The sequence below is a fragment of the Synchiropus splendidus genome, chromosome 1 (genome assembly GCF_027744825.2).
Source record: "Synchiropus splendidus isolate RoL2022-P1 chromosome 1, RoL_Sspl_1.0, whole genome shotgun sequence".
Lineage (NCBI taxonomy): Eukaryota > Metazoa > Chordata > Actinopteri > Syngnathiformes > Callionymidae > Synchiropus > Synchiropus splendidus.
In genome coordinates, this window is record NC_071334.1 from 36497138 (window position 1) to 36524683 (window position 27546).

General features: G+C 40.3%; 1 protein-coding gene across 3 annotated transcripts in view; it reads left to right on the plus strand.

The window, feature by feature from the left end:
• dennd1b (DENN/MADD domain containing 1B) overlaps window positions 1-27546 on the plus strand; it is a 117823-nt gene that overhangs the window by 58447 nt on the left and 31830 nt on the right. For all 3 annotated transcript variants that reach the window (XM_053876541.1, XM_053876550.1, XM_053876559.1), the window contains 6 exons: window positions 1574-1627; window positions 3235-3345; window positions 11473-11573; window positions 13610-13655; window positions 15684-15785; window positions 26127-26252. In XM_053876541.1, coding sequence (XP_053732516.1) covers window positions 1574-1627; window positions 3235-3345; window positions 11473-11573; window positions 13610-13655; window positions 15684-15785; window positions 26127-26252 — 540 coding nt within the window. The remainder of the gene's footprint in view (window positions 1-1573; window positions 1628-3234; window positions 3346-11472; window positions 11574-13609; window positions 13656-15683; window positions 15786-26126; window positions 26253-27546) is intronic.

The window sequence follows — 27546 nt, forward strand, 5'->3', positions numbered from 1 at the left end:
ATTGTGCTCAAAAAATCTCCTTGATGCTTTTCCAGTTAACCCACTTTCAATGTTTTCATGTAAACATGTCTTCGAGAGAAGAGTACAAGTCAGAAAACAGCCAATGAAAGACAGGGTTGAGTTGAGGAGCATGCCGCCTTGTGACTGCAGTGTTAGTCCAACTGGGGAAATTATTCATCACAGAGCACAAATGAAAGGATCTGCAGTGAAGCATATTTACTGTACTTACTGTATATGCCACAAAGATGAAGTTACGTTTTTTTAAATTATTTTTTTGTGCTGTGGTTATGTAGTGTTCTACAATGGGTATTTAAGTTTGATAACATGCTATTAATGTTTCTTGGAGTGAATTTTGAGCTTGGCCTGACTCCATGCACCTTGATGTGCGTATATAGACAAACAGAGGCTTTCCATTAAAACAGGCTATAAAGGCTTTTTGCTGCACATCATAAGTCATATTGTTCCATCTTTAGCATGTAATTTAGGCCAGTTGAGTATGCACTGCAGGGACGAAAGGCTGCCACTGCTTCAAATATCAAATGAAGACAAGACACCGATTGCAAACCATTGTTGTAGCATGAGTACTTAAACACATTTGAAAATGCAGATTTTATAAGTAAAAATGAAAGTGTGTGTGAGGACATGAAGGATATACCAAAAGCAAAGCCCTTTAAGGAACAAAACAGTAAAGGAAAAGAGCGTAAACGTTACAAACCACTTTAAAGGACAAATCATCATATTTTTGAAATATGAACCAAAGTGAATGAATAGACATGTTCCGTGAAGGAAAGGTTCCTACCCTATAAGGATGAGGACATATTTTTGGGGATAATAACAAATGGCATGTCCAGTGTCATTTTGTTGTCTGATATCTGCATGCTTCATTTATAGTTCATCTAATAAAATAAAATTAAACATGTAACATATAATATAATATAATATAATATAATATAATACTAGTACTGTGCCTGCAGGTACAAAGAAACAACAGCACGGTATTGCATTGGATTTTAGTCGTGACCTACAGCAGATGGTTGTGGAGAAGTGTGAGAGAGACATAATTGTGTTCTTGAGTTGCTGGTTTGTCTACCTGTCTCCAAATGGCACCTCTCTCAGGCCTTTGATCTGAACATTCAACCTGCCCTGCTCTCCCAAAGTGAGACAGGCAGCTGTGTGATTCCATAAAACAACATGTGTGTATTTGTCCACACGCGTTTGCCAGTATCCTTGTTCAGCAGACTTTAGTCTGTTGTGTTGCTGCTCCACAAGCCTTTTTAATCCTTAAATAAAGACTCAGTTTTTCCACCAGAGACTTCACCCTGGCTTGTGTCTACGGGGAGCATAGCTTCTGTTGAGCTCTCTCTGTTCTGTAGGTCTGATAAAAGCATTGCCACAGTTCAGACACCAGCTCAGCAATTCATATAGACAGAGCTGAAGATGAGCCATAAATCATAGAACAAAGTGAATGGCCTCTCCCCTTCCTCCACCCTCACCTTCCCCTCATTTTTAACTGTGTGAGCGGTGTGTTTCACTTGTGACCTCTTCTTTCTCCTGCATGTTTTTGTTTTCGCAGCACTCCTACTTCATCGCCCCGGATATCAATGGACTGCCAACAATCCCGGAGAGTGTGAGTATTTGTGGAAAAATAAAAGCCAAAGAGATGGGAGATAAATAGATCCCTCTACTCTCCCAACATCTCTGCCTGTGATTGTGTGTAATCACACGCACTTGTCACCTTTTCAAATGATTTCATCAGCGTATTGTGTCGTCTTTGGTTGAAGCTTTTATATTTTATATTTATTGCTGAGGATCAGTGACCACTTAGATGTAGTATTAAATGTAGGAAAGACAGGGTGTTAAGTTGTGATCAGTGAGACTTTGAATAAAGACTTTGTGGTGTAAAAATTCAGCACAACACTGTGTTGAATGGTGCTTTGGATTCTAATTCAGCCGTGAGCACAGCTGTCCCACTCATGAGGCAAGTAAATCACTGGGCGCCACAACCATTGAGGTGAATGAAAGGGTGAATTGGAAATAGAAATACAGTACTTTGTTAACTGATAGTTTCTGTCTAATCAGTGCCTAAATAAATTCATTTTTATCAATGCCCTTTAATCTTTATGTATTGGGTTCACTAACATAATTGACTTCATCAAATATGAAATGTTATGTAATGTAATGATACTTGGCCAAAATATATTTTTATATTTTAATCCAGTGTGTAAAATAAATCAATAATATTAACCAAAACCTGTGAACACTGCTATGAACGGATTATCTCCATGTTCTTAACCCTAGGACAGAATCATAACATTTAGCAACATCAGAGACTTAGACTTAGACTAGACTTTATTGATCCCTTGGGGATGACTCCCTCCAGGAAATTTACATTTCCAGCAACAATAGAGGCAAGAAAGGGCACGCAGTCAGGAAGAGCATTACACAGAGAATAATAAAAAAAATAAAAATAATAATAAAATACAAAAATAAAATTAAACTAGATTAAAATAGGGTATTGTGCCAGAGAGACGGTCATTGCACATTATCACTAAATTCTTTTACCTGACAATAATTATTAAAAAAAATAATGATAACTGTCGATTGCCTGGGTAAAGGAAACTGGGATATGTTTCATTGATGTTCATATTATACTTACCTAAGAGGAAAGAAGCATGACTCCCACATTGACCGAGCAATGTTGAGGAATTTGTAGTGTTCAGGGTTGTTATGTCCGGCTGATACGTGATGTTTCGACATGTAGTGTTATTACATCTCCATTCCATTTGAGAAATATTGCTGTAAAATGCATTTTCATTAAAATGTATATTTTTAATTTAAATGACAGAAATGTCAGCAGAATTTTGAATTTTGCTTCTTTTTCTGTGGATGCGAAACAGCCACCAGCTTACATTGGGTACTTGTCTATTCCTGCATTTGAGACTCAAAGGTTTTGACCATATGCCGATAATAGTGTTACCAAAACATAAAAAAATCAATCTGACTTCAAGTGAATGCTGTATTTTTTAAAATATTTATTATGCGCAATAGAGAAGGTGTTGCATTAGAAATGGTCATTTCAAATCCATAATGTGGTGACAGTAGATGTGGTCGACGCAGCTTCCATCTGCTAATCCCGTCAAGATGTCATTTGCTGCTTCTTGCTGTGTATTATATTAATAGTTTTCAGTAACCAATTTGTACTGGACAATCTCTCACATACCTGTCTATTTCCAGAGAAACCTGACCGAGTACTTTGTGGCTGTGGATGTCAACAACATGCTCCAGCTCTACGCCACCATGCTGCATGAACGCCGCATCATCATTACCTCAAGCAAGCTGAGCACTGTGAGTCCACCTTCTGTCTCCAGCCCATGACTGCGCTGACATGCGTTACCAAATATGGTTTTATGAAATCAAGAGCACACGGGATTTTGTATTATTCCACAGAGATATTTATGTTTCTTATTAATTTCTTTATTGAAACAATCCCTCTTGTTTCTTATAAATAGATAAATACAATAAATTACTGTACTTTCCCAGCATCTTACAGTGATCATGTTTGATCACCGTCACTGTTTGAAAAAATTTAATAAGTGTGGCAATCTGAAAAGATCCCTCGTATATTATCTTGCTAATGCTAAAATGATTTGATACATTTAATACAAGAAATAAAAAAACAGAAAAAAAATACATTTATTGAGTTCCAAAATCTAGCAAAACATGCACCAGAGAGGAAAAAACACAAGACAAACAACCACAGAAATGGGAAATTTACAATACTGTATGCACACACTGTTCAGACCAAAGTTCCACTTTTTTTTCCAAAATTTGTCCTTGTTCTTTGCATGGCTCCACTTGGCAAACAAACAAATTTTTATATTTGTAAAATATATATATATACCAACAGGGGTGGCAGGATGAATATTAAGAATACGCAATTTAGGATTTAGTAGTACATGTTTTCTAGTAATCTGACTGCTCACTTCTACAACCATTTCCCCTGCTCACCTCGAATCATTCCCTCATGTTTGACTCAAAGAAAACAAAATAAAATAACAGTATAGATGCACAGAGACAGTACAGCCTCACAGAGGCTCAAGATTTTCCTTATGGCTTTAGTGGCCCATTATTTGAATAGGGATCCACCCTGCCTGCGAATGGGTGAATTGGGAAAGTTTTCCAGATTCTCCTCGGTGGGCCCTGGCCGTGTTCCAGACCATGATAGTGTTCCTCAAAAAATGATAATGATGATTCGTTTGTTTTTGACGTTCCTCATTTGTCGCATAGTTATCTATTTTTTCCAAATTCCATTTATGAGATTCCATTTTGAGCCAGACTGGGAGGTTGGTTTCAAAGTAGAGCATTACTGCCTCTAACAGAGCAAAAGTAGCAAATAAGGTTTGGTAGAGCAATCAAAGCAAAGAAAAGATGTGTTTATTACTCCAAATAAAATCTGTGAAGGCTTTCTTTAGTGTGTGAAACAGAAGAGAGAAATTGATTGAAAAACAAAAATACAGTAGCTTTTGTTATATTGTAATTTGATATTTAGGAAGAAATGTACTAACTTAAGATTTTGAATGGGGCCGAGTGAAATGTGGTCCCTTGACATACTAATCTCCTAACTATGTGAATGTTTACCCACCGTCAGAATTGGGGCACCACAGCTCCAAGTCAGTTCCAAGACGATCACTATTCAGTTTTTTTCAACATTCATCCATACATTTTTCCTGACCTCTGATTAATAAAAATAGAAATCTGTGTTGCTGCACACGAAAGCCTTCTTATTGAGTGGCGTCATACAAGTACACTTGTATCTTTCACCTCTTTAAATAACTTACTGTCGACTTAGTTAGGTAACTCGGTTACAGAAGTCCAGCTTTGCAGTATTTGGCTGCATATGTAATTACGAAACCAACTCAGTTGAAATTTGATGACTCTTCCATGATTAAACATGAGGCTCCTCATCAATATTCCAGAAGGATTTCAAAATTAAGTGTTGTGATAAGAATATTTATCAGACATGGCCTTTGGTACTGCAAGGCCTGCTGCCTGGCACACAATCGCTGTGAAGATCACACCGCAGCTGGGTTATATTTGAGTCTCATTAATACAAAGATTTATTGCCAAAAAGCCTTTAAATCATGTTAGATTGCTGTCTTTCCTCATGAGGGAGGCCACGTTTATCCGGTTGCCTCTCCTTCTCATCTTATCTCTGGGGATGATGAATCCAAGACGAATATTTATGGCAGATGCAATTGGAGCAGGAAGTGATGTCACCCATGTTTCTGTTGGGATGTGAAATGCAGATGGTTCTGCCTTGGTTTATACAAGGTTGTAGAGCAGTGAATAGCCAGAGGGCCCTGAGGTGCTGACGGGTGCTCAAGGGAATGGTACCCATCGTCACTCTTCGGAGATATAACCTGGGGGTCGCCCTCTCTGAGGATTTCCCCCTGCATCTTTTCACACCAGCAACACCTTTGCTCTGGGTACAGGCAGTGCAGTGACACACAGGTTGCGTCTTGTAAATGATCTGACTTAAGCGTGAAACATATTTTTCTTGTGTATGCAGGTTGAAGTGAAGATGATGATTATTGTCTTGATTTGCTGTTTCAGCTGTTTTTTTTTCTACCCTTGCAAATCCTGGATTTTTTAAGAGCTACCACGTCAGACCTTTACTCTATTAACCTATAACTCTGTGATCCTTTAATCACCTGTAATCCTTCATCCACTCATCACTCTAACCATCCATCTTTCTCTGGGAGAGGTGTTTTGGTTTGGTTGTATCTGTCAGGTACGAGTACAAAGGTTTTTTCACATCTCCTCTGGGACAACTTGCAGACCCAATGATACCATTTTTTTTTTTTACTGTTGAGAAAAGTGACCTCGCAGGAGCAAAAATGGCTGCTATGATTCAGTGTGCTTAGCTGTGAAGTCCCTGCTCATTATCTCATTATTCCCTCTTTCGTCAAATGATCAAATGGCTGAAAGAAGAATTAATATATAATTCATTACACGATTTGTCAAACTATTCCTTAAAGTGAGCGTCAGCAGTCGCCGCTTGGACAGATGATTTCTTTACATTGCAACCTGCAAATTAAGATTGTGTATTTTTAGTTACCAGATTGTAACATCACACCTGTTTTCCACTGGTCTCCAGGCCCAAAAGGATGACGGATAAAGATGGTTTTGAATTTAATCGTCCATGTTGATGCATTAATCTTCCCTTGATTTTAGTTTTTAAAATATGAGGCTTATAAAAACCAGATTGTCAGTACATGAAGTATCCTCCGTTTTCTTCTTAGAGAAGGAGCGTGTGTTATTGTTAGTTGATAGTATTGAACAGACATTTCTTGTTGTCCAGCTGAAGTTGCAACTTGTGTCTTGCAAGGCTTGTGGATTTTTTTCCCCAGAATTCTTTTTGCTTTGGTGCAAAGCTCACATAAATATGCCTTTTTCTCTTTTCAATTTTAAAACTTGATTTGCCGGTGCTTCAAAGAGACAGCCGTCATTTGGCCAGTCTGTCCCAGTCATTGTGCAAAGTTTAAGACGTGAAGATCATTTACTTTTGAAATGACTTAACTGCTTCACTTTTCAAATCTTGGAATGATTTAGCACCTGGTATTATGTTTGTAGGTTTCTACAGGACTTAAAATTGTTCCAGATTGTCTTTCACAGTTGATGGTCGCTGTGAGCACTTTGGCTCATACTATGATTAACATGTTCCAGACCAGCAATAATAGGTGCAACATACAGTATGTTGTTTTCAGTCCACTGCTGTCCTGCCTCCGAGACAGAAGCAGAATAGAAATATTCCACAGACTGCAGCTCCTGCCTCAGCTGTTCCTGGACTGTCTGTGTGTCCGAACATGGCTAGTGGGTCTTCCAAGCAAGCAACAACTAAGGAATGACTCATGATGTTACAACAGCACGTTAGTTGACTTATTGCTGTTTCGTGACCGGGGCGAACAGTATCAGTGTTTTAAGAGACGGGTCGGCGAAGGCGCTGGGGCAGCGTCCAGCCAAGCGTGCAGCCTTGTCATAAGGATCTGTATAACAGGCCTGCAACTAACTAGTCAGCTGGGAGGACCCCCATCTCTGCCCCCGCCCCGACACCTTCCCCGTCTTTCATCTGCTGAGGCCTCCCAACGCTGGAGCCCAATCTCTGTCCAGACTCACAGAGCCCCGGCTCCAGCATTAGCTGACAGCAGTCCTCTCATCTGCCTGTCAGGCTTATGCTAACAAGAAGCTATCCATCCACCGTGCCCTGGAGTGCCAGCTGTCTCTGCTTCCTGCTTTTCCTCTCTTGTTCCTCTCAGACACTTTCTACTTTCTCTCCAAGTCCTCACTGACACATTATTTCTGTCCATCTGTCTCTCACTCAGGCTGGCTACACCTCTTGTTCTCGCTGGTTTTGCCACCCTCTTCCTGGGTGTTTGGTGTGTGTTTCCCTCGGCTGATCCATGTGTTTCACTTTACATGCTGCTGTGTTGTGCTTGTTTGTGTCATATTTGCATGCATCTGCTGATTATGTCTCTGCACAGCTGTTTGTACCTGATGCCTCATGTCTTCCTGTGAAAGAGTCACTGCGTGTGCATGTGTGGGAGTTCTGGCGTTAGCTGTTACCTGACACTTTACGTTGTGCCCTCTTTTTTTTGCTATCTCTTTGCCACCTACATGTTCCTGGCACACCTGTGCTGTGCTTGGCGTGACACCAGGCTTTTGTGAACTGTGGGAAAAGAACTATATGGATAATTGGACAGTGACTGGGTTTTTCGGTTTAGGAAAGGACAACAGTATAAAAATACAGCGAAACAAAGAATTGGCAGAACAAATGAGAAAGACAAGTTTGTTTTTTTTTAGCAATGTGACAATTGCAATTGTAACATTAGATTTTTGCTACAGTTGGAGGGATGAGAAGGTATTGTCTGGGAGGAAGCATTAGTTCTTCCAGTCTAAAAATATACTTACTATTTACGATTTTCAAGTGAAAACACTGATCAAAGGAAAAACAAGTATTTCTGGTAATCTATATGATAAATCCCATCAGCCGTTTGTTCAGATATTTGATGTTTTCAATTCACTGTAATTATAGATATTTATGAGTCAAACTTTATGGATCTCATGATGTTGAAATTCACATACTACACCAGTTACACTTGAGGTGATGGAACACGTATTAACTTGCTATAGGGATGTAAACAGTATAACTGGCAAATTGGCCTTCATTGACTGCAACCATTTCTTATGAATAACTAGAAAGGCACATTTAGTCATAGTCATAGTAATACAATAAGTTAGATTCATTGATTGACGTATACAGTCTTGATCAAAATTTTAAGATGAGTTGAAAAATCACAAGACTTTTCTCAAATGGGTTTTATTCGGAGGACTGCTCAGGATTGTCCAAAAGAGTGATGTTATTGCTCTGGATGAAGGAATAACGTCTCTCTTTGTCTCAAGGACATTGTGGACACCTGTTCAAAAATCCAGTCATTACCACACAAATGAGGGCCTTTAGTCGTGAGGGATGCCTCTTGCAACATCTCCACACACAGCTATCATTTGATGCCCTGGAAGAACCTGAAGGTCTATTGTCCCACTGATGGAAAAAAAACCCACCCCAGATCCCCTCCAGTGCAGTGTAGAAAACATCGTACCAGTAATGTTGGAAGCCATCAGGACTCTAACGGTCCAGTTTTTGTCATCTGAGAATTCTATTTTTCACTGTGCTATGGTGTGCTTGATCACCTTACTTGAGTTCCAACAGTGCAAAATGCACATTTTTTCAATTGGTCTTAAAGTTTTGATCAGTAGTGACTATGCCCACTTTAGTTGAGAACGCAATAACTCAACGTACCTATCTAATTGCATCAAAACCTCTCACCTCATGCAAAATCAAAGGTGTCCTTCTCAGTGAACCGTAGATTGGATATCATGGAGCGATGTTGTCTAACTTTTCACCTTTTCTCTTCTTTTTCAATGACTTCATTTCCCAGTTCTGCATCTCACCTGCCTTTCTTTCATCTGATTGAAGGGATCAGGCTAAAACTGTTCTACTGTGGACGTCTTCTGTCTCAACTTAGAAATGAGAAGAACTTAGAAAGCTCCAAGGGTAGAACCAAAGACCTTGACTACTATTTGAAGAAGCCTGTCGCTGTATAATCGGTTAGCTGCTCACAGAGAAAGGGGAACACACACATGCTCACGCACACGCGCACACACATGCAGTGAGAGGCAAGCAGCCCCTCATTACTGGGCAGAGCCCTGGTCCCAGAGGACTGGACCCGGCACCTAATCCTGTATTTGTTCCTTGGGACTGTATCTGTGATTCTCCATTGAATGGAATATTAAGCACCCAGGTCTTTTGTGGAGCGTGTAAGCCATTTGGCTCCACTCATCTATTATTTATCAGCCTGGCAAATATTTTATCAGCCTTAGCCTCTTATGACCCACTCTCATGTGTAGCCCTCAGACTCGCCCCCTCCTACATGAAAAAGGAAAGTTCCATTTATCCTCCTTTTTATTGCTCTTTCTACATACTGTTGATATTCCGAAGGATTTCTGCAGTTCCCACAAATTAACCTTATCTTAGGTGGCACCTCCAATCACTTTGGAGTTATCACACTGCCGCCAAAAATGAATTATGACAAGTTTAGTAAGTCCTTATCTGAAGTAACTCCCTCCTGCCTGCCACGATGGTAGAAGATAGAAAGTCCTTTATTTTCCTTTCAACCTGAGAGTAAATCATAGCAGTGGGGGGCTCACCTTGAGGGCTGGTAGAGATAATTGGAGCTGGTTAGTGAGGTGTTCACTTCCATTACCACCTGGTACCAGCAAATGCCCACTCTTGTCTCACACTTCCACTGGAGGATCATGCAGGTTCTGGGTTTATTGTGAATGTATGAATACATGTATACCTGACCTTATTACAATTTAATGGCCCTCACCAATTCAAGTAATGATGAACGTCACTCTTGCAAGTGTTTCACTATCCTTTAATAATATTCACCTCATTGATTTGGTCTCAGAATAAGCCTTAATTGCACCATGGCTTTTCTGTGCAGTATTTAAAGACAACCGGCATCGGCAAATACGCATGTTCCCCTTTTCACAGTGAAATTCCTATGAAATGTTGATTAAGTCCTAACTGTTATGGGTTTGGTTTGTGCTCAGGCAATAGATTTTTTTTTCTCATTTTTTTCCCTTCAAATGTGAAGGCACTTGAAACAAACTCTTTCAGTGAAAAGCCTTTCAGAAGTTTTGTGGTTGAATATGGCGTCGGGGTGAAGGAGGCAGTGAGGTGGGACTGCAGAGCTTCTCTGTCACTGGTAGCTGCCACCAAGCTTTTGGCCGGTCAATTGTGACACTTTGTGTGTCAGCGAGCAGAGGGTCTCCTGGTAGTTCTGTGTGTATGTGTGTGTGTCCATTTCACACATTTACTGTGAAGCTGCTGCAGTATGAGAGCGGCTGCTGCACCAAGGTCCCGGCGGTATTGGCCCAGCCCACTGTCTCTCTTGGCTAACTCATGTTTCATTCTTTGGCAATTTGCCCTAATGAAGTCCCGCAGGAGCCCCTCAGACCTCTGTTCTCTTTCCATATTTAATCATGTTATTTTAATCTGGGGGATGAGCTAACGGCTTTTTCTACTGCGGGAGTGTGTGCTGCAGGTCATTACTATTGCTGCTTTTTCATGAGTCGGGATGTCAAGAGATGGGGATCATGGCTTTAAGACAATAACAGACTTAATTTTTTTTTGTTGAGCTGGTGTGACAATGTATGGAACTGCTTTGAAAACAAGTACGATCTTCCACGTCTCATTATTTGGTAAAGAAGGGTTAATCACTGCAGTACTTTGCTATAGTTACTGGTGGTATAGCTACTGCACTGAGGATTTTATTCTTGTATTCTAGGATTGAATTAAAAATCAGTTAATAATACATGGTACCCTTGTACGTATTTCTGTATAGAAACCATATTTTCCTTGAAATCCTACATTACAAAGAGTGCTACTTTATGTATGATTATGGGAAGTAAGTCTGTCTTGAAAAAGAAATGGTGGGTTAATGAGGTTAATGAAAAGTCCTCTTCCCATTCACAGATGTTTCCCTCTAGTAACTATCGACGTCGTTTTACTGTGGAAACTTACCCAAAATTCCCATGTAATGCACTAATATTTGATTTTTTATATTTGAAAAAATAGCACACATGACAAAGCTCCATGACCTTCTTCCTAAACCTCTACACCAAAGATCGCCTCTTACTTAATGTTGTTGTACAGCCTTTATTATGGGAGTAGAGAAAAGATTATATACCAGCAAATTAAATATTTCCTCAACAAAACTTTTGATGTTGCATTATGCAGGGATGAGATTTTGCTTTAGATTTTACTGTGGTAAAAATCGCAACTTATTTTTGTTACACCAACTGAGCTTCCTTCCTGATATGGTGTTTTTGTTTGGCCCCTCTTTACAGTTAACTGCGTGTGTCCACGGAGCAGCAGCTTTACTCTTTCCAATGTTCTGGCAGCACATATTCATCCCTGTCTTACCCCCACATCTCCTGGACTACTGCTGGTAAGAACACACCCAGCTCAGTTTAGAGCACCAATTCACTGGCACAGGCAAATGAAGACAAAACACACTCACAGACTCCACTCACGTACACATTTGCAAATATTGACCACACACACACACACACACACACACACACACACACACACACACACACACACGCACGTACGTTCGACACATGCGTGCCAAGTGCACAGAAACTATACTCAATGAAAAACAAACCCTACCTAAAAGTTCAGTGGCACACATACAACATGCACCTAGTTAACACATTCACAAAAAATCCAACATAACATATCCTGCTCATGCATGTAAGACGTGTCTTAAAGATACATTAGCATATAAAAACACAGCACACTCAACATTGATTACTACTCCCATTTCCGAGGCTCAACGTCATCTTGTGTGGATACGGTTTTCACGCTTCACACTTTTTAGCACATAGCAAGTCACCTGCTGTGCGGCTTCTTCGCAGAACGGACAGGCCAGATCTCTTTGCTCCATGTTTAATTCCCACAAAGTCATCTTGAGTGTTGTATTGGGTTAATTAACACACAATCATTGCAAACCAACTTGACAAAGTCATAAGCTCTGTCTTTCAGATCTGCTTGTCTTCTGCTTGTATATCTGGTATACTGCACCCAAATGCAGAGATGAAATTATGTGAGTCAAATCAGCTTCAAAAACACATTCATCAATGGCAGTAAGATTTGATTCTCAGCTGTGTCAACACTGGTCATTATCATATTACAATACATGGTGAGCATTACCAGCTTTGTCAGATGATACATGTTTATCTAAATGTCTTCGCTGCTCTGTTCATTCATTCATTATAGGTTTTGTTTGTTTTACAGCGTAGTCGATGACAATCAAGCAGCCTGACTGTGTAATTCACTGACCTTAACTAATTCTTCTTCAAAACACGACACTGAAATGCCTCACTTCATTTGTCCTGGAAGTTGTGATCACCATGGAAACAACTTTATTACAGTATGTTGTTTTAAAAAAACTGTCAGTGGTTGGAAGGCAGATAAAATTTGTGCTCAGTATTAGTATTAAACTCCAGAGTCGAGGCTGAAGAACAAGACCAGGAGTCTTTAGTCCGATTACACTGCACCTCAGCACTCCAGGCCTGTGGCCCTTGCTCATGTCTCATGTCAGCCGCCTGTGGAGAAAGACCAAAGGACATCATTTTCTTATCTTCTTCTATCAACGTGGTTACTCCTCCACCGTAACCTACGGAATCTTGATCATTCTTCCCAGTCTAACTCTCATTGCATCTATGATCTTTGTTAGTTTTTGTCCCCTTCTGCATCTCAAACATTTCTGGTCCAGGTCTGTGTCTCCTCTCCACCTGTCAAAACCATCTGGCCACATTGAAGAACTCCAAACGTCTACACGAGTTCCACTTATACTGTATACTCATATCTGTTCTTGTCCTTTCCAGTCACATCTTTGTCTCTGGAAGACTCTAAACCATACAACAGCTCCTTTTCTTGTGGTATTTGATCTTACATTAGGCGCTATTAAAAGATCCACTAGTACAGAATACCCCAGAGTTGTAATTCTTGGGTACAAATTTGGTTTTTAATTGATGAGTCTAAATGTAATACCTTATAAATACCTTATTAATTATGTGTAATTTTGTTCTTTCTCAATTTACACATTAACAAAAGCTGATTTAATATCAATACAATATAACATGGGATGTTCCAGTAGTCAGTTGAGTGCTAACAGAGCAATTTAATGACTCTTTTCCACACACCAGTAAATCTAATGGCTCTTGCTGTTTCGAGAGCAATAGGGGGCCCTGAGGGAAATACTCTGTGAGTCTACCAGCCATACAATTATTAAGTTTAAGAGCACTCGGATTATCTTTTTTTTTTATTGTTCATGCTCTGACACTCCGGCACCAATAGTTCCATCTCATTTTAATCTATAATTGCGCAGAACATGGTTTAGCACATGATATATTCCTTTCTTTACGACTGTTTCGTCTTCAGTTAGATATACCCACTGATTTGGCTTCTCATCCGCAGTGCTCCCATGCCGTACTTCGTGGGAGTTCATCTCAGTCTGCTGGAGGTGAGTTCGCTAATCAGCTTCATGAGAAAGTGTCACAGCTCAATTATGTGTTTGAGTCTACTACAGTTACCATTTCCGAATTCAGCAGAAGACTTTGAATGAAAGTTGACTTGGTGTTTCAGCTCATGCCACGTGACTTAAAAAAATAGAGTTGAAAAGTTCTTAAAAAGGACATTTTAAATGCCACAAATATTCAGGACAGCTGTTCACGTTGCAAACGCAATTAAACACACGCACACCTATTCTTATTGGAGCACACTTGAGATTCATGAATGAAGATATTTGATGTTAGAAATAAGTACATTTACCTAATTTAATTATCTCATAAATAAGACAAACAAAAAAGGGAAATTTTGTGACTTTGTCTCTATTATTTTAATTCCATTATTAAAACAGTAATTGTACCGATACCATCTTAATTGGAGCATGGAATAAGTGGCGCCGCTTCTTTCAAACTTCGAGCTTTTCTTCTTCATTGCTGAAAACGTGTGTGTTGTTTGGGGGGCGAGCCGTCACCAGCTCTGCTGTGTGTGAATGCATATTGCAAGCATGTGCACATTATTACTGCAAGTGTGTGCGCGTTCGTGCACGTGTGTTTGTGTGTGTATGTAGGTGTGCAAGCATCACTGTGCATGTGCCAGTGTGTGTGCAATATTTGACAGTTGGAGCAGTGGCAGTATTTATCACACTCTGCATCCGTGACAGACCCCCTTTCCGCCACTACATAATTAGTCCAGATCAGCATGTGAGCCTCCGCTGCACAGGCTGTCACCAAAGTGACAAACTAGAAATTCACACACTATACCCCCCTCCACTCCCACACACATACACACACCTGCTTGCATCCTGCACCACACTGAAATAATAGTTGAATTTGTCGCCATCAGGCTGCACACGAGCCTTGCAGAGCCACGGTTTTGTTGTTCATGCCTTGGATTCCAGCTCTGACGAAAAGAAGAGCATTTTTCATTTTCTTAGACTCATGAGTCTTGCATCTTCTTTCTCTTTGAAAAAGTCTAGTTTCACATTTGTGTTCATCCCAGGTGGCGATGACTTTTGTGTCTCTCATTTTCATATATATTTCCACATTATTTATATTTATACCACCACATATTTTGTACCATTGGAATCAAGTTCAACATACTGTGAGATTTATTTGTTTATTTTTAATTTTAATGATTTCTGCAAATCATTTTAAAATTCAGATCATTACCATGTACACATTGCGAAGATGCACTTCACGTGGATGTGTTTTTATTTTTCTGCAGTAAAACTCAATGGAAAACTGTTTCAACATTAGTATTTCACTGTCTACTCATGAACACGGGTTTTCTGGTGCTGTCCGTGATGAGGTTGATTGCATCACTTACAAATTACCGACTACTTAAATTAGGTCCTAAAACAGCGTGAATCTGTAAATCGTGGTGAAGTGCAAACCATGAAATCACAAATTTCAAAACAAAATTTTACAAAACATTTGCATCCTTCTCTGTAATTTAACTTCCAATCAGGAGCTGTGTATTTAACACTGCTGTATTTAGTCTTTTAGTTTTTCTTGTTTTTTTTTTAATTTTTGCCCTGATAATGACTTAAAAATTGACTGAATCACCTTTTTTACATCTGTAATCTGACCATACATGCTATTTCTAATGATGTTTCAAGATTGTTAAATATTGCTGTTTTCCGTAACGTAAAAAAAACTGTTGAAATAAATGATAAAAGAATGGCTATTGATTTTTTTTCTCTGCAGATTTTTTTTTACAAAGAGAATATAGTGTGCAAATAGATAAGTAAGTAAGAGAAATAAATTATGATATCAATTAAAAATATGAAAATACATACATGACCTGTCTTGTGATTTCAAAGAAAAAATGAAACTTGGATGTCTGATTTCACTCACCCACACATGCATGTTGCGGTAATTCATTAAAAAGCCAACCTGAAGCAAGTAATAAATGAATTATGTTCACCTCGTCGAGCGAAGTGAGAGTTGATAAAAGTACAGGACATTTCTTGTTTTTTCCGCAGAGAGTTCGGAGTCGTTCCCTGGAGGATGTAGTCATTCTGAATGTTGATACCAACACCCTGGAGAGCCCGTTTGATGACCTGCACAACCTTCCCAGTGACATAGTGAGTGGCAACATCTTCTGTTCAAATTGCATTTTGTGGAATAAGGAAGAAATAGATTTAACTGTCTCCATACAGTTACATTTTGATTTTGAAGAGTTTATACTTAGTTTGTTCCTGATTTGACCTCAACACATCACAGAAATGAAAACATTAATTATAACACAATACGGCAGGGAGCTGGTTAGAAAAAATAATTAAATAAAAGCATGACTGTGGCACTTTTTAGTTATTTTGTTCAAACTAGTAATAATCCACCAAAGGTATTCCCATCATTCTTTTTTAAATTCATACAAATTTGACATTTTAAATGTACATTTAGTCACAAGAACTGTCAAGGCAATCGAGATGTTTAGGTACACAATACATTTAATAGGATATTTCCATTAAAACACAAGACCAATGCTCTTCAGTAATGAACTGTAACTGAAGCTGAACTGTTTTGATTGGGTGGAAAAAATAATCAATCACTTTATTGATAGAATGTTTTTCTTCAAAGAATAAATTTTTTTTAAATGTTGTCATCCTATTAATATGTACATTCTGCTACCTTCGTTTTTGTATGCTAACAAAAAAAATAAAATAAAATGTGTAATGTTTAGTCACTAAATGTCTCGCGCACAGGTTAATTACTATTTTTGAACTCTTGGAGATTGGCTTTTCACATACCAACTTCTACATTTAGGATGTACACAGAAAGCAGAAACACCGATGTTACATGCTGAGACTTGTCAAAGTACAGCTCCGTCCCGCCGCCACATCATTAACGACTGCAGCAGCAGCTTCTCACACTGCGGCTGTCTAAAGTAAACTCCTGTCGCGTCGCACGACGTTTGAAGGCAAACAGTGTCCCCCGACCATCAGAGGCTTGTGGGGAAAAGTCTGACTCCCTTCTCTTCATCTCCATCCATTCTTATCATTATTTCACAAAGTCTTGCATTTTCAGCCGGCCTACTTTCTGAAAATGAGAGATCTGAGCAGGAGAAAAAAAAAGACAGAGATGGTTATTTTCTAGAGAGGGAGAATAGGAGAGAAGGGGGCCAATTACCAGAGTGGACTGTGAAGCCACCTGCCAGTGCATCGTGTCTTTAATTAATGGATGCCATGGTGATGGTTCCTGTCGCACTGACCGCCATCAGGGTCACTCTCACCTTCTCACACACACAGAGAACAATACACTCGCTTGTCTTCTCCGTCTCTGTCAAAGAAGGTGTCTGTTTGTTGAGCTGTTTAAAACAATGTGTATTAAAGCTCCACTGTGAGGCGCAGAATCCCTGCTGAGGCTGCAGGCGCTCTAGTCATCCAGCTGCTGTTTTCTGTGCTTGGACTGTGCAGCGCCTCAGTCCAACTGATGGACCGGCAAATTCAAGGTTTCATCTCACCTTTGGTCAATAAGAGCTGTATTTTTTAAAAAATGTATTCATTTATTTACTTTTGAAATAAAATATGACCTCATTACATCCACAAGAGAATTTTTTAATTGCTGATTCCAACAATATCCATAAGAGATCATATTCCAAATATTAACACACTATGGCTCAAATATTCATACGGTGATGCAGCAACTGCAGAAGTATTTAAATATTTTTCAAATGAATTTGTCTCAAAAAATAGGAGTCTTTGGAGTTGCTTCAATGTGCAATGGTCTCCCATACAGAACAGGTGAAGTGGTGAATTGACCTAATTCGGTGGATTGTTAAAAATTCTCTCTGCATTTCCAAAGTTTCAATTAATGACGTACAAGGCTTGGACAATGCGGGTCATCAAAACAAAATAATAACATAAATACAAAAATACACATGTTGAAACGAAAACGTTTGCTGTGCTATGTAGAGCTGTCAATAGAGTAACACTATTAATGTTGTTTAATCACAAGTTGATAAAGTCTTCCTTGGGTTCCTGGTACTCTCCTAGTGTGTTAAAAAAAACGTAAAACTGTTAAACCACAGCCCTGCTGCCATTCTATAAGAGCTCATTCCAAGACCATGTCAGGCTCTCTGAATGCTTGAATTTTTAGTGACTCAATGACTGCGGATAATTATATTACCTTTAAGTTGAATTTAGAAGTTATTTGTATATTTAAAAGTATGCACATTTTCTATCCCCATAATGAGATCCACTGCCTGTCTGGTCCAATTCCTCGTAAACAAATACGATTTGTTCGGTGTTGTGTGACTTGAGTTATGTTTTCCTAATTGCTGCCTCTGTCCTCTGCTTTTGCCTGGACATTTCTCACACCAGCTTTTAATGTCTCCTTCCCTTCATCTGGTTACACTGCCGTCCTACTTCCTGCCTCCAAGGTTTCCTGCACACCGGGACTCAAGCCCGATATTAAATTGCAAAGTGAGTTTATCATAAAAAGGAGTCAGGGTTTTTGAGAAGCGAAAGGAAACGGAGAGAAATGCCTTGTCTTTGCCGCATGATAAATGAAGTGGCAGCCTTTTCACTTTGATCGTTGTCTCACCATTTTCCCTGACTAATGACAGAACAGAGCCCACATATCATGTCAAATTACAGCACCTGAAATGGAAGCTTCCCTGGCATTATTATATTTATCCTAACAAATTGTCGTTGTTTTGTGGTTACCTCCGTTCTTGTGTTTCCCTCTCTCCTCTTATCTTTTCACCGGGGCAACAGGATTAATAAGGAAACAGGCAGGTACTAATTAAGCGGAATTCCAGGTCTCTTGTTAGCTTGCTTGTTAGTGATGAGGACGTGCCACCGGCATTTGATGTTTGTATTTACACAAGGGTAATGTCTTAGACATTGCGCAGTCAAAGAGAGGCCTGAAATCCTGATTAATTCTCAGCCGAGTGTTGTTCCTCAGCTATTAAAACCCTTTTTATTCCTCTCTCATTCTCACCGTATAACGCTGGCTACTTAGCGCAGTGTGTATTCAGCGTGAATCAACAGCCCAGCCACCGACGGAGGAGTGATTATTAACGCTTTAAAGGCCTGACATCGCTCTGAATGAATACATCAGACATGAAATACAACAAAGGTTGAAACCACAGGAAAGTTTTTTAGGATGGGGAGAGACAAAGGCGACTGATGTTGATTTAAGCAAAACCCTACGCGATTCCTCTCATTACGGCGTCATAGGCTGCGCCAACATGTGGACTGTGTTAGGTGGCTGGGCTGACCAGTGACCGTGCTTTTAGCAGGTTCAGAGTTCACAGTTGTCCCAAATTAGCTGCCGTCTCTCAGACAGGACCCCTAGAATGTCTCCTCTTTTGCCTGCCCTTTAATGGCCTTTTCCCTTCAATTTCACACTTAATATTTCAGCTTTATTGACTATTACACATGCTACCATGCCAGTTGCCTTTCCGTTTGGTCCGCACAAGGCAGGATCTTAATGTGACAGTAAATAAATATGGGAAGTCGCGGGAAGTAAGAGGTGATGTGCCTTGTTAATCGTTCAAACTTTGTTTAACCCACTTTTTTTCCGTCCGATGCAGAATGATATATCTTTTAATGATCTTATTTTGATCCGCAATTTCACCTCTGCATCGCGATGCAGTTGCAAAACACCATATCATATATCAATAACACAAAAAATACTGTCATGATATTCAAATACAATTCAAGTTAATATGTAGTCTGGTGTGGTAACGTATGAAACATGATGCCAGTGAGTACGCTTTAGAATGTCATGATGTTTAAAAGACTGCAAAAACTATTAATTAATAATCTTAAAAAAAAAAAAAAACAAAAAAAAAAAACGTGCTGATCTGAATATGTGCATGATGTGGTGCATAAGTTTTAATTCAGTCCTTTCATTTATGAATTGTATGCTTAAATTATTGTTCCTATTGTCAGTCGGCTTCTATATGCACAATATAAAAGAAGGAAATACGTTCCCTGTCTGAAAGTGAATGCTCTGACAATCGCGCTGAAAAATAAATAGTCAAGAAAAATAAACACACATTCCCTGGAAGATCAAAGTGTTTGGGGTTTCTCGTTCTGCGATACAACACGGTCCCCCTTCCGCACAGACTCTGTGCTGATAAAGTTATAATTGGCTTTTGGTTGTATGTGCTGTTTACCGCACTAGTCATTAAAAGTATCCAAGAATAGCAAATTAGGAGTCTGTTAATTCAGAAAACAAACTGTGTGTGACTGAATCCCATTTTCATTTGATCACAGCCCAATGACGGATTTTTTTTTTCATGTATTATTCTTTTTGTGCCACATATTCAAGGTGAGGTGCTACAATGCTGCTTTTACATCTTTATTTTCAGATGCTCCCTCTCACATCACAGCCTAATTCCTTCTTTTCTCCTCCTCCCTGCCTAGCGTTACTTTGCTGACACCGTGTACCCGCGCACTCCATCCTTCATGCATTTGATCATTTGTATTCCTAATCAAGAGGGAAATTTACACCGTACACTCCTACTTCCTGTATTTCAAGCCTGCATTTGGAGGTTTACAAATGAATGAGGGGGTTGAGGTTGTGTCTGCACTCCTCTCCTGAGATCACCTGGCACACTTAATCAAACATTGTGGCTTTAATTTGGTGTTGAGTTTTCTGACGCACCCGGAAAACAACATCTACTTCATCATCATCCGTGGCAGCAGTCAGCCGGCGAACTCACGCTGCCTACAAATGCACAGACACACCCTGTTGGCCTAGGTGGATGGTGGATTAAGATCTAGTTCAGGAGTAAACTTTTTGCTACTCTCAGATTCTGGCTATCTCTCATATCCTCAGCTTTTCTGCTCAGAAGTGGCCAAGTGTGTGTAATTTGTCTGCGCTTCAGCCCGGTCTATAAAAACCTGGTGCACACTGAACTGCAGGGAAACTCTGTGTTTGCCCCACCTCTGTTACTGTAATATTCCTCAATGGCTTAGATGTCCAAGTGATTTGTAATCTGTCCATGTTATATTCTGACCGTCAATGTCTGTGCTGGCGTGTTTTCAGGAGTAGCTGGGAGGTTACCATTGGTTTAAATGATTCTGAACAGTGCGTACTCATGCCCTCAGGTGCCCTTTATTTACTTGTGTGGAGTGTTATAGAAGCAACGGTTCGTATTTTCAACAGTCGCCAAGGCTGTTATTTTATGCTACTTTTAGTCATAGCAACATTATTTACCTTCACAGGCAATGTTAAATGTTAAATGATGGGCGCTTTTATATATATAATTTATTTATTTTCCGTCTATGGTGTGCTAAATGATGCTGTGAATTGTGTGCACAGTTGCTCTACATAGCGCTTCATTTTCAGCCTGCAAATGTAGGTAGCCTGGGATACAAAAGAAAAGGGAAGCAGAGTCACCCACTGCGTTAGCTGAATGAAGTGAGAGATGATAATTTTGGTGAAGTTAATTATGTTTGCAAAACTTGACCGCTCTCATGCACAGAGAGGTCAGCTCCACAAACTTACACCATGCGGGGGAGAATCTCAAGGCACAGTGCGTGCTCCCATTAAAACACACACATTCTAATACGATGGAGAGCTCCTCATTTCTTTTATTCTGCCTGACCAGCAAATCTACAAACGTGATGGAGCTATTCTCAAGCATGCTAATATGACAGATGCCTGTGTGTATTCTTGTCCTTCTATTTTTGTGAGAACCTGGGTGAGTTTTCAATCAACAGAGTGAGGACATTTTTGCAAAGTGAGGACATTTTGGTCGGTCCTCACAAGGTTTACAGGGTTACAAAATCAGTAAAAGTAGTTCATTATAATTGGTGTAAGTTTGGTTCAGAGTCCTGGTTAAGGTTAACTATGTGTTTTGGATGGTTAAGTTGAGGGTGAGAGGCTGGGGAAAGCATTATGACATGTCCTCACAGGAATAGTGAAACAAACGTGTGTGTGTGCGTGTGCCTGCAAAACGTGTGTGTGTGTGTGTGTGTGTGTATGCAACTGCAGCACATCAAAAGAAAGTGGGAGATTTTCATAACCATTTTTTTTCCTTTGTAGTTCTTTAATTGCATCCCTATGGCTTTCCTTCCCTGGACAGAATCTTAAACAAAACAGTCTTTTTTGGAGAGAGGAAAATCCAACTTTTTTTGCTTTTCTGAAATGTCAGGCTTCTGAAATTTGTCAGAATTTTAACATTATTATGCACATTTTTATTTAGTCACAGAAAGAGCTACAATGGTTGACTGACCATCAGCTGGTCCTCCTGTTAAGATGAGTAGTTTGGTCATCTGAAAGTTTTGATTATCTGCTCTCTTCTCAGTGAAATTGCATGCCTCACAAAGTGCTTTTTACTTCAGCTATTGTTGGTGTCTTGATAAATATCTTTATACAACGACTACTACGACTAGTCTTAGTAATAATAATATTAATAATAATAATAATGCCTGTTTTGTACACAACCTCAGACGTCTTTTGATTAGTGTTTTTACTAATAAAAATATATCTGCTAATGTAGCTGGTTTCTGTAAATGTAAAAATGATAAATATAAATAAATAAAATAATAAACTTATTTTCATATTATTATTATTTTTTCCCCCCCAATAATATTGCATGAATTGTGTGGAGACAATTCTATGATGCGTCATGAAAAGCTGCGCAACTCTATTTCACCAGTCATCTGCATTCTAATGTATTAATTTATGTCCGCATGCAAGTCACCACCTCTCTGAAACAGATGTGCATTTTCCTCATTTCTCTGCACTTATCACTGCATCAATACACACACTCACGCTGGCACAGATGTGCGATGTCAGTGACAGTGGAATCATCCTGTATAGTCAGTCTGGGATCACCGTTGCACCTGCTAATTACCATCTCCAGCTGGAGAGTTAAATGGAGATCTGTTCTATGTCTGACCTTTGACCTCATGCTCTTTATGTGACGCACTTCAAACCCTGTTTGGGGCTGGCTGGGCCGGGCCTTAATGAGGCCCTGTGTCTGCCCTCTGTGGATTTCGCGCCTCCGATGCCCTGCTTTCATCCCCGACCATCTTCCCTTGATGTAAATTGAAAAGATCACAGCTACGGGGAGAGGACCAGTACTGGAAAGGCCTCTCTGCATAGATTATGAATATCACAACTCAACAGTTTTTTTTTTCCTCCTCCTCCCCACTCCCCCCCACCACCCGCCCTTTCTCTGCTCGCTCGGCTACCACCCCTTTCCTGTACAATACTATGGTTCTAATTGGACCCAATGGGGGACTTTGGCTTTGATCTCATCACCGCCACTGTGACTTTACACTAAAAAATGTCACAGCCAAATAGGGTTATCACCTGTAGTGCCTGGCCTTCTTCTGATGCCTCTACATGTCTCGTTAGTTAAACTCAAACTGTAAAAGTTAATTAGTTTGACAGAACTATTACCGTGGAGACATACCTGATGACTGTAAGCTTAGGTGCTGCATTCAAACTGGTTTTGCAGAACACACAGTTATTTCCTGCAGGTTGTGATGAATCACTCCGCTGACTGAGTCGCTTCCCTTTAAGCAAAAACGGATATCCTCACGTTGTTGGGTTTTCTTTCTAGAATTAATCTGCTTTGGAACCAATTTCATCTGTTTCCAGCAGCCTTTTGTCACTGGCAGAGTGTAGTCTGCAAGTTAATTCCGTTTAACCTAACACTTTATTTCTTCCCCTTCTTCCTGTGCTTATTTAGACTGTTACTCATTTGCAGGATTCTTATCTTATTTTCCCTAATTACCTTGATTTTATTTATGAATTTATTTTTTAACTCAGTCACAATATTTCTTAATTAACTTTATTACTTAACCTCTCCTAATTTTCTGGTTTATTTTACTAATTACTTTGTCATACACTTTTTTAAATTTTTTTTTTATTCATGTTTAACCAATTTTAAACTATATCATACATTCTATTATTTTCATTTTTGTTCGTTTCATTTCCAGCTTGTTAAAAATCCATACATTTTTAAGCAGATTGTTACTAAGCTTATTTTGTGTTTTAAAGTTAAGTTTTCTTTTGTCAGTCATTATCATAATAATTTTTCTATTCCTTGTAATCCTCTTCATGTTCCATCTTTAAATAGGGCTTCCATTGAATAACTTAGTTTACCGTCATCATATGCAAATGTATCATGAAAAATCTGCTTTGTTTGGCATTTTACAGCCGACACCGGTGTGTGACAGTTGTGGAGAGTTTGGTAGACTTTAGTTCACAATCGTAGTTTTAAACTCATTTTTAATGCAGGGAACCTTTGATAATGACATTGATCAACTCTGGATCAGTGGTTCTCATAGTCTGGCTCTCTGACACGGTCATCTACCTAGGTTCACGTCAACACATTTCTTTTGTCCATTTTGTCCATCCCTAGTCCCGTCCCTTTTCCTGTGTTGTTGGTTGGGAACAGCTGCACTGCTCCAGCTGACATTGGCTTTGCTTTGATTCTCCGTCTGAAAAAAAGAGGCATTTTAATGATTTGCAACAAATGTGGTAAAGATGTGGAGAAACACAAACATGAAATATTAATTCCAGAGATGACTTTACATAAACATTAAAGCATTTAGCAGTATGAGATGACACTTGTTAATTTAACCGTGATAAACTTTGTTTTTGATGCCTTGGAGTAGTCGCGATGGCAGCACAGGGACATTGTGGAGTGAGAACACCCAAGGGAGATGCTTCCACACACTTCGTTTTGTCTTTGTCCCAGTTTAAGACCGTCACTCTCTGTCTCTCGACTGCTTTCTTCCCCTCTCTGTCTGTTTCTCTCCTCTTTGCTTCTCCTCCCTCAAGTTTTCTAATGGCAGGCAGCAGTCAGCAATGAGCCCACATTGCTCCAGCTTCACACTGTGCTACTTTTTTGATGGTTTGTGTTTCAATTAGGCCTGGTCTCACTTATGTTTTTTTAATGTCGATTAAGACGATCCATGTCCATCCAGTGGCCTGTGATGGACTCCAAATTACACAACCTCATATGTCATGTTTTAGTTTTGAAATTCCCTCAGAGATTTAATTTATTTACACTTTATAATCTAATTAAGTGTGCAAAGGTTAGCATGTGGTCTTTATTTTCTCTTAGGTAGTGAGCGCACTGTGATGGAAGTATGACAGGATTTCATTTGATATTGTTATGTCGTTGTAATTTGTGACAGGCTTTGCTCCTGACCGTTCCAATTGTGCACTGCTGCTGTCTCTGTGTGAATATGTGTGTGAATTTTGAATAATTTTGAAGACTGTGGGTGACTTAGTCTAAAGCACTTTGGTTGCTGGACAAGCACGGAAAGTGCTATATACAATAAGAGCCATTTACCATGCTGACATTTAATTAAATTAAATGTTGAAATCCAACAATTGCAAAATTATTTCATGGGTGTGCGTCAGCAGTAACTGCTGAATGCAGAATACCAGAGTGAGTGCTGAACGACGAACCATTCTTTTAGGTGCTTTGTTAGTTTTGGATAATCCCCAGCTGAGTTCAAGACTAGTTGAAGAGGCCACTGCTCTTTGTTGGGAACAAAGGGACACATCAATTAGCAATCTATAGGGGTTGGACAAAATAATGGAAACACCTTAAACCGAAAAAAGCTTTAAGGTGTTTCCATTATTTTGTCCAACCCCTGTAGGGCCGACTCGTTTGTTTTCAAACATTAGCTTAGATGATCTTGGCAAAGTTGACTCCTTACTTTTGAAAATCGTAATTCCAGTCAGTGATTGTCCGAAAACAAAACCATCATGGGGAAATGAAGACATTTTGTTTGAACTTAGCATTGTGCCTTTGTGCACGACCCATTCAGAGAGCAGCACTCCCACCACTCTCTCGGCTGCCGCGCAGTCAGGCTACTGCTGCGCAGGTGAGGAGCGCCACTTGACAACTTTCTCTCCAGGCTCCCCAGGGCATGTGGCCAGGGTGAAGCTTTTGTCATCCTAAAACATGCTCAGGCCTGCTGCTGCTCTTCTCCTGCCCAGAATCTTGGAGGCAGCGCCAGGAGAGGGTAAAAATAATTAAAGATGTTTTATGTCGAGAGTCCTTTTTCAGAGGTGAGTCCAGGAGTGCTGACAGGAGGAGGGGGTGTTGAAGATCTGGTCGTAAGAAAGCAAGAACAAGTAGTAAGAAATGGAAGAAGTGCAAAGGGAAAAATGGAAGCGGCAGCATGCAGAGAGGAAGACAACGGTGCGAGTTTCCTCTGTCGTCTCCTCCTGTTCGACACCCCCGTCCTGACTCAATTAGCGAAGCAGCAGGTGCTCCCAGCAGCACAACAGATAAGCTCAGAGGATAGGCTGGAGCGTTTCCTTTTCTGCTCATTCTTTTTTTAAGATGACCTGTAAATGTGATACTTCACACCCAGAATGGGCTAGCTGTTTCTTCCACCAATTTGAAAGGTGATAATTTAACTTTTACCCATCTCTCCACCCCTCTTCCTTCTCTCTCTCTCTGTCTCTCCAATCTTTTTCACCCCCAGGTCTATTCTTTGAAGGGCAAGCTAAAGAAGCAGTCGACAGCAACAGGAAGTGGGGTCGCCAGGGCCTTCCTAAGAGCCCAAGCAGCTCTGTTCGGTACCTACAGAGATGCCCTGAGATACAAACCTGTAAGAGAACATCTACCCATTCTTGACCTTTTTGCCTTTCAGCTCTACAACTGTCAACCTCTAAAAATCCTTTAATTTGCCAATGTTTCTTTCATTCCTCTAAAACATTGTAAACAGTTAACATGACAAGTTATATGACACTACTGTGTGTTACTTCTTAATTGTTACATTATATACCATTCAGTCAGTATTTCTTCTTAAATGATAAAGTGATTGAAAATGAGCAAAGTCAGGAGAAATGCTAATCTGCCCCTTATTCCCACTTTCCCTATTTCTCAGAACAGTGGTGGTATGTAGCTGTGTGTAAACTTGTGTCCTTTATGTGTTGTGTGATTGTCAGTCAGTCTTGTACTTCTGTTAGTCTGTTGTATGTTTCAGTGTGATGCTAGCCGTCAGTTACTTTTGATCTTTATAATCTAAGACCTTCATGTTGTGCAGGTTTTTCATTTCCTTTGTCAGTACTACGTTTTCACTCTCATTATTGCAGTGTACTGGACCTGTCGAAGCCTTATGTGCCACATTACCTTCACCTTCACCTTCTTCTACCGCTTATCCGGGGTTGGGTCACGGAAGCAGCATTCGAAGCAGGGAAGCCCAAACTTCCCGGTCCGCACAAACCTCCTCCAGCTCCTCCCAGGGGATCCCGAGGCGTTCCCAGGCCAGACTGGAGACATAATCTCTCCAGCGAGTCCTGGGTCTTCCCCGGGGTCTCCTCCCGGTAGGACATGCCCGGAACACCTCCCCAGGGAGGCGTCCAGGGGGCATCCGAATCAGATGCCCGATTCACCTCAGCTGGTTCCCCACGATGTGGGGGAGCAGCGGCTCCACCCCGAGCTACTCCTGGATGACCAAACTCCTCACCCTATCTCTAATGGTGCGCCCAGCCACCCTGCGGAGGAAACTCATCTCAGTCACTTGTATCCGCGATCTCATCCTTTCGGTCATGACCCAAAGCTCGTGACCATAGGTGAGGGTGGGAACGTATATCGATCGGTAAATTGAGAGCTTCGTCTTGTGACTCAGCTCCCTCTTCACCACGACGGTCCCATACAGCGACCGCATCACTGCTGCCGCTGCACCAACCTGTCTATCAATTTCACGCTCCCCTTTTCCCTCACTCGAGAATAAGACCCCGAGATACTTAAACGCCACCACTTGGGGCAAGAACTCTCCACCGACCTGGAGAGAGCAAACCACCTTATTCCGGTCGAGAACCATGGCCTCAGACTTGGAGGTGCTGATCCTCATCCCGGCCGCTTCACACTCGGCTGCAAACCGCCCCAGCGCATGCTGA